Source organism: Bicyclus anynana, chromosome 21 (genome assembly GCF_947172395.1).
Source record: "Bicyclus anynana chromosome 21, ilBicAnyn1.1, whole genome shotgun sequence".
NCBI lineage: Eukaryota > Metazoa > Arthropoda > Insecta > Lepidoptera > Nymphalidae > Bicyclus > Bicyclus anynana.
In genome coordinates, this window is record NC_069103.1 from 2,256,771 (window position 1) to 2,271,220 (window position 14,450).

At 35.6% G+C, this 14,450-nt stretch overlaps 1 protein-coding gene across 1 annotated transcript in view; it reads right to left on the minus strand.

The window, feature by feature from the left end:
- LOC112057866 (uncharacterized) overlaps positions 1 to 12,894 on the minus strand; it is a 52,290-nt gene extending 39,396 nt beyond the window's left edge. The window contains exon 1 of the mRNA XM_024098429.2: positions 12,750 to 12,894. Within this exon, the coding sequence (XP_023954197.2) occupies positions 12,750 to 12,888 (139 nt within the window). The 5' untranslated portion in view covers positions 12,889 to 12,894. The remainder of the gene's footprint in view (positions 1 to 12,749) is intronic.
- Positions 12,895 to 14,450: the final 1,556 nt, after the last annotated feature.

The following is a 14,450-nucleotide window of genomic DNA, read 5'->3' on the forward strand; positions in this document are numbered from 1 at the left end:
TGCGATTTATCTATTGAGTGTTATTTATTTATTAATATCTAAGCTTAAATTCTACCCGTGCGAGCTATGCTTGGAGTTTCTCTGAATCGAATCAGAAATGAGGAGATCCGCTGACGAACCAAAGTCATGACATAGCTCAGCGAGTCGCGAAGCTGAAGTGGCATTGGGCCACATAGTTCAAAGAGGCAATGGACGTTGGGGTCCCAAGGTGCTGGAATGGCGACCCCACACCGTAAAGCACAGTGTTGACTGACCCCCCACTGGACATCAAGCGGATTGCAGGAAGCCGCTGAATGCTGGCGGCGCGATACCGTTGTGCTTGGAGGTCCATGCAAGAGACCTATGTCCAGCCGTGGAAGTCCATCGGCTGATAATCGGTTGTGCTATTATAGACTAGGTATAAATATAAAGTAATCAATCTTTGTTTAAAAAGTTATTCAAATCCATGAAATCGTTTCAATAATGGTGTCACTGTTTTCATATTACAAAATGTTAATCGAATCAAAATTAGTAAATGTTTGTGTATAGATAAAAATAATTTAAAATATCCAAAGTTTCAAAATAAAGCTGGTACCTTCAAAAATATTTAATTAGTCAAACCATGCTATTTAAACGAATACCTACCAACAAAAGGTATTATAAGCAATATTTAAACGAGTTTCAAACGAAAATGATATTTTATTCGCTAAAACTAGTATAATTATTAGATTAATTCTTTTAATTTTAACTCTGTTTCTGGAATTTCTATAGCTACATAAAATAATTTCAGTTTTCAGTGCATAATTGGGAGTATAATCACTCAGTACTACATGTTAAATATACAAGTGCAGGTATATTTTATTTATATATATTTTATATATTTTATTTATTATTATTTATTCTTCAGGATTAAAATATTATGGGTGGTTAATTTCAAGACCAAGCCTTAAAGTTATTATAAACAGTCTCATTACCAATCGGCTCACGTTATCCAGGACAAACAACAAAAAACCATTACAATCAAATGTGTAAAAATATTCGATTCAATTTTTAAGCATCAAAATGAAGCAAACATCTGGCTTGTCGAGCTGGCGTCGAAAGCGTCGACATTTTGTCGGGCATTAAATCCCCATAACGATGTTGCCCCGGGGAGAGTTGTCCCCAAAAATAAACATTTACGATTTCTTCATTAAATTATTCCCAAACAAAAATTCGAGTCGGAAGCTTGGAAATTCTCCCCGGCCCAAATGCTTTATGCTTGGCCAAGCAATAGATTACTTTATTCGTATTTGGAACATCATTTTCCATTGCCATAATTTAGTAGATGCGTTTCTCATCCACTTGCTTTAGTAACATTTTTTCAAAATTTCTTATCAAACAATTTATTTCCAAGGCTTTTCCGGGGAAGTACTCATCATGTATTTTTACAGCATACCTACTTACCAGCTAAATACAATACTGCAATGCTCCATGATTTTGGAGGGTATTTGCCGGTGTAATTTCAGGTAAATTTATTTTGTCATTTTGGTTTTTAAGTTGTCAGATACATATAATAGCACAGCACATTATGCCTGCAATGTATTGTTTTAAACAATAGTTTTCCTCAATTTGAAATCGTAAACAATATAAAGTTGAGAATTTATGAGACTATAGTTTAACCAAAAATTTTAAAACGTTAATAAAATTAGAATCTTTTCAAACCCTTCCAAAACTAGCCATCACGAAGCAAACGTCGATTTCAAAACAACGTCAGATTTTAAAACAAAAAATCTTTGGATTAGGTGAAAAGCTGATCACCTAAACCAAAATTTGAAAATGTTGACTAAAATTTAAAATCTTTCCAATCCCATCCATAACTAGCCTTTCAAACGTCATGCAAAGTGCGATTTAATCCCCACAGTGTCACTACTCGAAAACCGTAACATGACAAAATTGTAAGGTGAAATTAGTCAGACTCTCGACTTACAGTCGAAACTCGAACAATAATCACCTCAGTTAGTCGTTTGTCTATTCCAATATTATGGAAAATAAGAGTATATAAGAGGAAGTCTGAAGGTGGCGCCAGTGACAGAAAAGTTGAGGAGTAGAAGGTTAGCTTGGTATGGACATGTAATGCGTAAGGAGGAAAGTCATATTACTAGAAAAATGTTGAATGTGCAAGTGGAAGGACATAGGAGGAGAGGGAGGCCAAAGAAGAGATGGTTAGATTGTGTGAAAGAGGACATGTGTGTAAAAGGAGTGGATGATGAGTTGACGAGTAATAGAGACGAATGGAAAAGATTGACATATTTTTCCGACCCCACTTAAGTGGAATAAGGGTAAGGTTATGATGATGATGGAAAATATTACTATTAGACTACCTAATTATTAAACCAAAATAAAACACCGAATAATGCTCAGTCGCTCAGATTTTACACCAAAATACGAGTATATCACCTAAACCAAAATTTGAAAACGTTGACCAAACTTTCAAATCTTTCCAATCTCACCCAAAACTAGCCTAGTCACTCCAAACCCGTAACAGAACGAAATTGTAAGATGAAACTAGTCGGGCAAACTCGAACAATAATCACCTTAATCAATAAATTATCAAATCGAATTCATAAATAAACCCCAGTAGTAGCCAAAGTCGAAAAATAAACTAAAGCAGAAACTGCTTTTAAAAAATTTGAACTCTTTTAGTTATAGACGCTAAAATAATAATTAATTAGTCGATTATCTATTCCAATATTATGGAAACTACTCACCATAGCTAAAATTCTTAAAAAAAGCATCAACAAATGCCCGACTACTCAATTATTAAATCAAAATAAAACACCGAATAATAAAATACCAAATATACCAAAATTCGAATGTATCACCTAAACCAAAATTTGAAAACGTTGACCAAACTTTCAAATCTTTCCAATCCCATCCAAAACTAGCCTTTCACGAAGCAAACGTCGTGCAAAGTGCGGTTTAATCCCCGGAGTGTCACTCCAACCCCGTAACAGGACAAAATGTAAGCGCACCGAATTAGTTTTTAGCCAAACGCTGACCCAAAAACACTAACAAGGGTTTAATTACACACCGCACGCCCTGTTCATACGACGGGTAATAACGAGCCTCTTTGATACGCTTGTTACAGTCTGTGGTAGGGCTTTTGAAACATTGATTTGTAATTAACTTTTTAATGCTTTAAAGTTTGAAATTAATTGCTTTTTTTATCATTATCACTTTTAGGGTTCCAAACGTACATAACGTAACCCGCATGTACAAAAACGGAACCTCATACGACGGGTAATAACGAGCCTCTTTGATACGCTTGTTACAGTCTGTGGTAGAGCTTTTGAAACATTGATTTGAAACATTGGTTTAAAAAATTGAAATTAATTGCTTTTTTTTTCATTATTATCACTTTTAGGGTTCCAAACGTACGGTACAAAACCGAAACCCTTATAAGATCACTCGTGTGTCCGAATGTCCGCATGTCACAGTCAATTTTCTCCGAATCATGGACAATTAATGTAATATTTAGTACACATATTACTTCTCATAACTTAGAAGCAGAGGTGTAGCGTGAATAGATCTGAAAAAAGGATCAATATTTTTTTAAAATTTTGAAATACTATAATATATATAATAGCTAGGTGTAGGATAGGGGTAGGGATGAAGTTAGTGCATATATTTTAGAATTTAAACTATCGTGAGTGTTATTTACATTAATTGATTACTAGTCGGGCATACTCCGACCTAATATCACGTGAGTTTTAGCCGTGTTTCATAATCAATTAGTGCATATAAACCGAGAGTTTTAGTAAGCAATAAAATTATTAAAATAAAACCAGCTGCATAAGGTGTAGTGCATTTTTGGCAAAAGCAATCCAATTATTATCTAAATAAGTGATTGCCAAAGTGGTCTATATCGACCCCAAGGGGTCTATGACAACCTGCAAGGGGTCTACGTCAGCGAAAAAAAATTTAGGGGTCCATGAAATAAAAATGGGGGTCCACGATAGTGGATCTTAACACATACACTGATAGTACCTATTTACTTACATCATATTATCTTATAATATTAAAACATATACATTATTTATAAAAGTACTTATGAAGTAAAAAAAATATTATATATGTTTATAAAATTGTGTAAGTTGTAGTTGGTATTCGCTTTATGGTCGCAATACATTTTGAACTTGTAAAAACCTGAGAAAAGATAACCTTTACTTTAACTTTTGAACACTAAACTTCACTACAGTCATAAATTTGCAAAAAATCAATATCAGGTAAGTTTTACCCAACACGGAAAAACGTGGCAAGGGGTCTACGACACAAAAAAGTTTGGGGAACTCTGATTTAAATAAAACCAATATGTTCTGTGACTCTATGGTACAGTTTACTATGTAAATTATACATACGTAATTTATCGGATCATAGTAAATTATAAGTAGGCCAATAGTCCCAAAACAAACAAGGCCGTAGTATACAACCAGTATGCTAAATCAATGTTCTAAAAGCGATTTAGCGATAAAGTTACTCATGTGTAACGTTGGAGCTACAATATCAAAGACTTTGATAATAAACGATACATAGGCTTTCGGTGGGTTGTAATTAAAGCCTTATTTGAAATTTCTGGGTAAAAATCTGAATCGAAAATTATACTGAAGATGACTAGTATAATGATCTTGTCTTTCTTTGAAGAATTTTTCAGTACCAATTCTCAGGTTGAATTTAAGGAAGTTTTTGGTGTTTTCTTTAACCCGTGCCCCTAAGAGCATGTTAAGCCGCTGTTCCCGAATATTGTCATTAAAATCCTAAGCTCTCTCTCCTACAAAATTTTTAAGGCCAGATTATTGGCTAATAACGATGTTAATGATTTGCTCCATAGATACTTTGGCAGGGTCTACGTTTATGGGTTCAGTTCAGAACCTATACTATCCTATATGGAGGCCCGAAACTTTATCCACATGAAATTCTTCTAATGAAATTCTCAAAAAAATCGACCCAGCCATTTCAAAGATTAGGCCGGATAAACAGACGGACAAAAAATAAAACAAAACTCATTTGAATTTTTAGTATCATATAAATACCTGGAAGCATTTTGTAATCATAGAGAGACATTTCAATTTTAAATATATAAGTATATCGATTACTAGCGGACGCCTGGGACTTCGTCCACGTGGAATTCAGTTTTTCACAAATCCCTCGGGATCCATGGATTTTTCCGGGATGAAAAGTCCATTTCCATTCAAAATTTCAGCCAAATCGGATCAGTACCACAACAAACAAACATACAAACTTTTGCGTTCATAGTATTAGTAGGATTTGTATAACCAGCAAAGACGTACCGCCAAGCGATTTAGCGTTCCGGTACGATGCCGTGTAGAAACCGAAAGGGGTGTGGATTTTCATCCTCCTCCTAATAAGTTAGCCCGCTTCCATCTTAGACTGCATCATCACTTACCATCAGGTGAGATTGTAGTCAAGGGCTAAATTGTAAAGAATAAAAAAAAAAAAATAAGTTGTATATGTATATTGTACGTTTACATATAATATGTATGTAGATAGTTAAATGGACACGAACGTGTAGTGTACAGTATGGAAATTACCGAACAGTTTATACTGGATAAACGGTCACCACAACGGAGTTGGAACAACTTCGGTCTAATTTGGAACTGTCTGGCCCGATGCATTCACTATTTATATGTACGGATACGATAAAGTTTTTAGAGTCTACACACTACTAGCTGACGCCGTGCGGTTTCACCCGTGGTTTCCGTTCCTGTAGGGATACGGGGATAATATATGTAGCTTTTCTTGATAAATGGGCTATCTAACACTAAAAGAATTTTTCAAATCGGACCAGTAGTTCCTGAGATTAGCGCGTTTAAACAAACAAACAAACTCTTCAGCTTTATAATATTAGTATAGCGAACAAATGTGGACTTAATACGCGACGGAGTTTACTTCGAAACGAAGTGCAGTGAACATCAAGTGTTACCAGCGATACAGGTGAACAATAGCGACCTCAGCTACGATTTTAGAATTGCTTACGTTTTTAAGTGTGTATTGATACCTGGATTAAGGAGTGGAATAAAATCTTATACGAGTCACCAGGTGTTTAATTCCAAATCCTCGAACTCCTAGTTTGTAACGGACACGACATACTTTTTAGAGTCTGTTGAGGTTATATTTATGACTTCTGATTATGTAAGACCTTTGCTGATATTTTTTTTAATGGATGAGCAAAGATAAATGGTTATTGGTTATTGTAAAGCCAATTCAATCACGTTATAGTTTTTTATTCATTTTAATGTCTTATGTTATTATTTTAATTACTTTGCAAAAAGCTGCTATTCATCTCGTATAGATGTATGTTGTATGCTTATAATTTTCTTTAAAAGTACTTACCTATTTATACAAGATTCTGATTTACGATTTGAAGGGATTTTTATTATATAAATGCATATTTCAGGGAAATATATTTAGACAGAAAAATGAGATACATGACAACCTTTTTATGTAAGTTTCGTTATTTAATGAAGCCTTTTTCTAGTAAGTAGGAAAGTATTTTTATTGAATCTTACATCGTAAATTTAAAACTTAAACACTTAAAATAAAGATAATATACAGCTTTCATAGTTCACACTCCGATTTTAAGCCGAGGGAAACTTGAGTCAATAATTCTTCATTGCGCAAGTAAAATGTAGTATCGTTTGCAAACTTTACATGCAAGAATAAACATACGATAAATCGTTTCGAAGTAGTCTTCTGGGTGTATGTGTGTAGAGTTGCTAACTAGTTTACGCAGTGCATTCAAAGACATTCTATATTTACATAGAATGTCTTTGGTATGTTACCACATGTCAGTGGCGTAGCGTGCCTTGGAGGGTTGCCTTGAGCCTTGCCCTGTATCAAAATTAGTTGGGGGAGGGGGGTGGGGGGCAAATAAAGGGTAACGAATTCTCAGAAAAAATGCTTTCTATATGGTATGATGTTTTCAACTTGCTATTTTGTATAATGTTTGCACGTGAAAAAAAAATCGTTTATTTGACGTGACAACGTCGTATAATTCGACGAAGACGGCTGTAAAATTAAAAAAAAATGACGTCATGCGTCGTTCCCTCGCTCTAGGGTTGCCAACTTTTTTTACAAGAAATAAAGTATATTCTAGTCTATGAAGATTATTAAACAGTATTTTAGAAAACGAACAGTATTTTATTTATTTAATTCTTAAGACGTTGTCACGTTCAACTATATACACATAGTCAGTAAACCGACTTTACAGACAACCGATTTTTGTTAGTTTTATCTTTTCTAAAGTAAAAATTTTACAGTTTTTTTTGAAAACGTAAAAAGTTTTTTTTTTAAGATATAAGCAAAAAATGTCGGCTCTTGTAAGTCACACCTTGAAGTTATAAGAGATATTCGGAGCTCGAGTCTCCTTCCAGGATTAGAGGGGTTAGGCCAGTAGTCCACCACGCTGGCCCAATGCAGATTGGCAGACTTCACACACGCAGAGCATTAAGAAAATTCTCAGGTATGCAGGTTTCCTCACGATGTTTTCCTTCGTTGTTTCTTCTTCTTCTTAAAGTGCCTCTCCGACTAGCGAAGGTTGGCAGTCAGATTCTTGAACTCGTCTCTATCCTTCGCGAGGCGAAATAATTGTGCGGCGCTCGCGATCCCGGTCGTTGTCGTCGTCGGTTCGTTGTTTGAGACACGTGATATTTAATTTCTTAAAATGCACACAACTGAAAAGTTGGAAGTGCATGCCCCGGACCGGATTCGAACCTACGCCCTTCAGAATCAGAGGCAGAAGTCATATCGATTGGGCTATTACGGCTCCAGAGCTTTCGCAGAGTATGATCATCAAAATAGAAACTAGATGGAGAGATCAAAATAGAGCTATTAAGTAATGCAATCGACGAATGTGTCACCTCCATTGAAATGTAGGATATTGGCAGGTAAATCGAGGTCATCGCCGCGCTCATAATATTCACGAATTTGCCAATCATTAGCTAAGAGCACATTGGACCACAAATCATAGTCGGATTTTGCTAGCTAACTGACTGGCTTGAACTGGAATTATAATATTAATACTACGCAGTACTATAAGTATTTTAAGATTTAACCCGTCACTAACTGCGGTGCAATTAAATAAAATTTGTGACTACATTTGAATACATGTATTAAATTTGAATAAAATACAAGATTGACGAAAACAAAAAACAATACAACTATTTTGGCTTCAGTATCGATTACATAGTCATCATTATCGACCCGTATTCGGTTCACTGCTGAGATCGAGTTTCCTTTCAGAATGAGAGGGGTTAAGCCAAAGTCCAGAACACTGGCCTGATGCGGATTGGCAGACTTCACAGACGCAGAAAATTAACAATTTTCTCTGATATGCAGGTTTCCTCACGATGTTTTTCCTTCACAGTTTATATTTAATTTCTTAAAATACACATAACTGAAAAGTTGTAGGTGTATGCCCCGGACCGGAATTGAACCCACACCCTCCGGAATCGGAGGCAGAAGTCATATCCACTGGGCTATCACGGTTCTATTAAGTTACTTGAGACAGATTTGATTGTTTGTTTGTTTGCACTTACTTAATAGGCTCTGAAATTAATGGACCCATTTAAAAAATCTAATTCTCATCTTATCTCTGAAGAAGATAGGCTTAATTTTATCACCGTATTCCCAACGGAATAGAAACAACGCAGATGAAACCGCATGGCGTCTGCTAGTCTATACTCTATACTAATATATAAAGCTGAAGAGTTTGTTTGTTTGATTGAACGCGCTAATCTCAGGAACTACTGGTCTGATTTGAAAATATTTTCAGTATAAGACAGCCCATCTATCGAAGAAGGACATAGGCTATATATTATCCACATACCCCTACGGGAACGCGGGTGAAACCAGGCGGCATCAGCTAGTATAATATAAGAACAATAATATCTTGCTATTTCCTTCTCAATTTTGCGAGACACTCGCTAAACGTATATTGCTGCAAAATAAGCAATTAAGGAGCTCCCCTCAACCAGTTTGCACATCTCGTAACTGTGTTAATTTTAATTATCATTACCACTTATGAACTCTGCACGTATTCTCTTGAGTGTGTGCGATACTCCTGTGATCTTTATATGCCAACCCGGAGCACTTAGACGACGGCTGTGTGCAAACATCTTGGATATATTTGTTCATTAAAATGTATTCAAATATAAGATGGAAATTAAATAATGTAACGGTTTGTTATATTGGTTTTTATAACTATGTATAATCTTGAATAAACATTTGTTCATTAAAATGTATAATCTTGTATAAACATTTGTTCATTAAAATGTATTCAAATATAAGACGAAAATTAAATAATGTAAGGGGTTGTTATATTGGTTTTGTTATTTTTGTTTAATAGACTATCATCGTTAATAACTTTGTACTAATTCACGTATTCTTTACTGTGTGCGATACGTCTGTGATCTATATAAACCAACCCGAAGCACTTAGACGACGGCTGTGTGCAAACATCTTGGATATATTTGTTCATTAAAATGTATTCAAATATAAGATGGAAATCAAATAATGTAAAGGTTTGTTATATTGGTTTTTATAACTTATTATATGACATTTATGCACTCTAGGCGAAATCCTCTATTAAAAGTGTGTGTGTGTGTATGTCTGTGGTCTTTATAAGTCAACCCGGAGCACTTAGATGACGGTTGTGTGTAAAATTAAATGTATAATCTTGGATAAACATTTATTCATTAAAATGTATTTAAATATAAGACATAAATTAAATATTGTAAAGGTTTGTTATATTACTTATTGTTTTATAACTAATTGTTTTGTTATTTTTGCATAATAGACTATTATCGTTATTAACTTTGTACTAATTCACGTATTCTTTAGTGTGTGTAATACGTCTGTGATCTATATAAGCCAACCCGGAGCACTTAGACGACAGCTGTGTGCAAACATTTTGGATATATTTGTTCATTAAAATGTATTCAAATATAACATAGTAATTAAATAATGTAAAGGTATGTTATATTGGTTTTAATAACTTATCGTTCTGCTATTGTTGTTTATAACACTATTACCGTTACAAACTTTGCAATAAACACGTATTCCTTATAGTGTATGTGTGTATATCCCATACATTTGTAGATCTAAAAAAAATAACTATCCCACCCATTTGTAAATCTAAAAAGTTTTCTTATATCTCAAAGGAATTGGGCAGTATCTCAGATGAAACAATGACCTCATGATCTTTAACAGGCTAACCACTGGACTTACGAAGCTTTTATACGAGCTATAGCTTTAATGTATACTAATATTATAAAGCTGAAGAGTTTGTTTGAATGATTGAACGCGCTAATCTCAGGAACTACTGGTCCGATTTGAAAAATTCTTTCAGTGTTAGATAGCCCATTTATTGAGGAAGGCTATAAGTTATATATTATCCCCATATTCCTACGGGAACGGAAACCACGCGGGTGAAACCGCGCGGCGTCAGCTAAGAAAATAATACTAATTATTTCATCTTTACCCGTAAGTTAGACACACAGTAAAATGAAGTATCGTTCATTACACTCAGGAATGTATGAGTTCTGACGTCGCAAACGTTCACGCCTAGAATCTTGGGACTTGTTAAACTCGGAGTAAACGCGTACAATTATAGACATAACAATAAACAGAAGCGCTCCGCCTGGGGCTTAATTAAATTTGTCTTCCATACGACTTGTCTAGATCTTATTGTGTTTACTTTAATGTGTAATGTAGTAAGACGATTGCTTGGAACTTCGTTGCCCATCTTCAAAATACCTTGAAGCACCTGAATTGCTTGATTCTATTCAGACGCGTCGCTTATGTATTTAATGTTATCGTAAGATATTTAAGTATATAATGTCTATGTTTAGTGAAATGCTGCTTTTCACTTGAAATAAGAATGTACTCGTATAATTAACATAAACATAATTCTGTGAGCAAAATCGCACGATTTATAAACGAAATTGAAAAGAATGAAATTGAAATTAATAGCCGTGATAACCCAGTAGATATGACCTCTGCCTCCAATTCCTTAGGGTGTGGGTTCGAATCCGGTCCGGGCATGCACCTACAAAGTTTCAGTTGTATGCATTAAAAAAAATATCACATGTCTCAAACGGTGAACGGTCCCACAATGGACGGATATTCTTATACTTAAGTCTGGGGTGTTAAATTGTTTTCACCATTATCAACCCATATTCGGCTCACTGATGAGCTCGAGACTTCTCTCAGAATGAGAAGGGTTAGGCCAATAGTCCACCACGCTGGCCAAATGCGGATTGGCAGACTTCACACGCGCAGAGAATTAAGAAAATTCTCTGGTATGCAGGTTTCCTCACGATGAAGTGAACTGTACTATGAAGTAAATAAACATCAAAGAAATACGCCGCACATTATCGTCAATTCAGCGAGTGGGGCGGTAAGCCGACGTAAGTCGTATATTTTCTTCCACATCATCCAAAATATGAAAAGTCGTAAACAATCCCCTCCAAAACGCGAAACTCGAGCCCCGACCCAATTTGTTCGCCCCACCTGTTTACAAGACAAACGTTAGCGACGTTTGGTGTCGCCACATGGTTGCAATTTTACGGGATAGTCTCAAAAAAGAAAATGGATTTTTTTTCGAAGTCATAATTTCTAATGAATGATTACGTAAATGACAAAATTGCTTGGAAATGAAATGTATTACATGACAGGCTACTTATATACCTATTGTTAAATGGTGATAAACTAAAAAAGGATAAACCTGGCTGAGTTTGTTGTGGGCTCTTCTCGGACCAAGGCGCGTTTGGAACCCTCGTAACTATAATTTTAAGTTTTCGATTCGATTAATCTTAAGTTTATAATATTATTACCTGACTTTTCGAAAGAGCTTGTAAACTAAATAAATGAATTTTGACTTTGACTTTGACTTAATGGGAGGGAAACTGCTTCATAACGTAACGCGTTCGGCGCGTTACTTTGCCTGGCTTTCCTTTCTAGACGCACATGTTTTCGTTTTTTTTTTTCATCACTAGTATAGCGAGCAGATGAGCTTGCGGGTTACCTGTAGCTAAGCTATTCTGTTACGATGTTTTTATGAATCTCTATTACCTGCCTAAATCCGTTAGTATAGCTATTACTATATTAGAAGGGCTATCAAAATCTGGCCTAGTACGATCTTACCAAATTTGACAAATTGATGAGAACAACACGGGCGTAGAAGGCTTTGGCTGGTGGGAGGCTTCGGCCGTGGCTAGTTACCACCCTACCGGCAAAGACGTACCGCCAAGCGATTTAGCGTTCCGGTACTATGTCGTGTAGAAACCGAAAGGAGTGTGGATTTTCATCCTCCTCCTAACAAGTTAGCCCGCTCCCATCTTAGACTGCATCATCACTTACCATCAGGTGAGATTGTAGTCAAGGGCTAACTTGTAAAGAATAAAAAAAAAGGGAAGATCGATTGTGAACAAGCTCTAACTATGCACCCTTTTATCACAAGGCTTGTTCTCGGAGTTTTTCTATCTACCACACGATAGAATTGCCAAACCGCATGGTGAATCCATGGAATGCTAAGCTATTTGTCTGTAGTTTAAAGTTTCGAAATACTAATCATTGGAATTAAAATATCGATGATAGGTAAATTTTTGAACATTTTAGCGATGATATTTTTATCGAACTAATATAAAAGGAGTACATGGGTATAATACTAGATACGTCTCAGCATTTGAAATGTTTAAGTAATTTTTACTTACAAACAACATCCAACTTGAAGGAGTCTTCTATACTCTGTCCGGGCAACGCATTGTTGTCTGCTTGACACTTGATCTGGACGCCATCATCTTCAGGCAAAGGCGTGAAATGTATAGTGCTGCTGACCCATGTGTCGTTCATGGCATCTGTTATCTAATTAAAAAGAAGAAAAAATATTAGTTCCCTTATTTTTTACCCGACTGCAAGAAGGGTAATGTTTTTCGCGCGTATCTTGTATGTATGTATGTATGTAATATTTTTTATTACCTCATATCTTCCAAACCACTGAACGGATTTACGTAATTAGGTTATCCTTAGATTTGTCTCAATAACCCAAGTGTTCTTATATAGGTAAAACTAAAAAAAAATAGCAAGACGACTGTGAGACGCTATAGACTCGAGGTGAAAAAATTTTTTTTTTCTAATATTGCAATATGGGTGTCAAATTCAAGAACTTTTTGTGAGGATTCTAAAATGGTGTACCATGGCCATGTTAAAAAAAAAACTACAATTAGAAAAAACAAAAATCGGCTAAGTGCGAGTCAGATTTGCCCACCGAGCTTTCCGTAGAATTTTTTGAATAGTTGCTTAACTTCGGTTGGACGTATAAATTATCGTACTTTGTAATAAACGTAATAAATAAATCCGAAATTAACCATCTATCGTAACTAAAAAGTGTGAAATAAATAAATTAATTAAACAAATAAAAAAACCCGACAGCACAAAGTATAAAATAACTGAAAACAAAAAAAAAAGTAAATCGCTATCTAGCTGCTAAAGTTCAGTCCAGTCCAGTATAGTACAGGCTATCACTGCAGCTTCTTTTTGAGGTAGTAAGGTTGATATCTTAGAGGAAATCTAGATGGAGCGACGACTCTAAACAGGTAACAGAGAGTCGCAGGATGCATACGGTTGAAGACCCTGGTGTTTGGAAGCTCTCATAAGAGGTCTATGTCTATTGTCTAGCAATGGACGTCCAATGAATGATAATAATGATGATCATCGAGATATTTGACCAACATAGCACAACCTAGTCATCGACTTCGCTCAACAAGTCGAGAAGCTGACTTGGAAATAGGCGGGGCACGTGAGAGCCGATGGACGTTAGATGGTTCCAAAGTGCTAGAATGGCACGACCCGCACTAGAAAACGCAGGTCGACCCCCACTAGCTGGACTGACGACATCAAGCGAGTCGTAGGGATTCACTGGATGCAAGAAGCTCAGGATCGTGATGTGTGAAAGTCCCTATAAAAAGGTCTATGTCCTGCAGTGGACGTCCATCGGCTGATATGATGATGGTGATGATGACAGTATTTAAAGTCACTTTAACGTTTTCCCGGTTATTGTAAGCTAGTTAAGGTAAGGTAAATAAAATGTCATATATAGTTTAAGAACGAGCAAACACCTTATTTTTAACTTATCAAAGAACGAAAACGTTCACAGTTGTTAGGCAATTTCCATTCCTATACAAAAGATATTCAAAGGCCTAAAACATAAAAGCTCCTAATTTCATACGAACGTATTTCAATTTCTTTACTGAGAACGTCCGCAGAAGATTACGGTCCCGAGCTTAATTATAGTTGCCAAAAGCTTCGCCGTTTATACGAAATAAGTTCCTTTTCATTTCCTTTGGTGATTCACTAAATGAATCTACTGCTCTATATAAAAGGAGTTAATATTCCTTATTAATATAATATTGCGT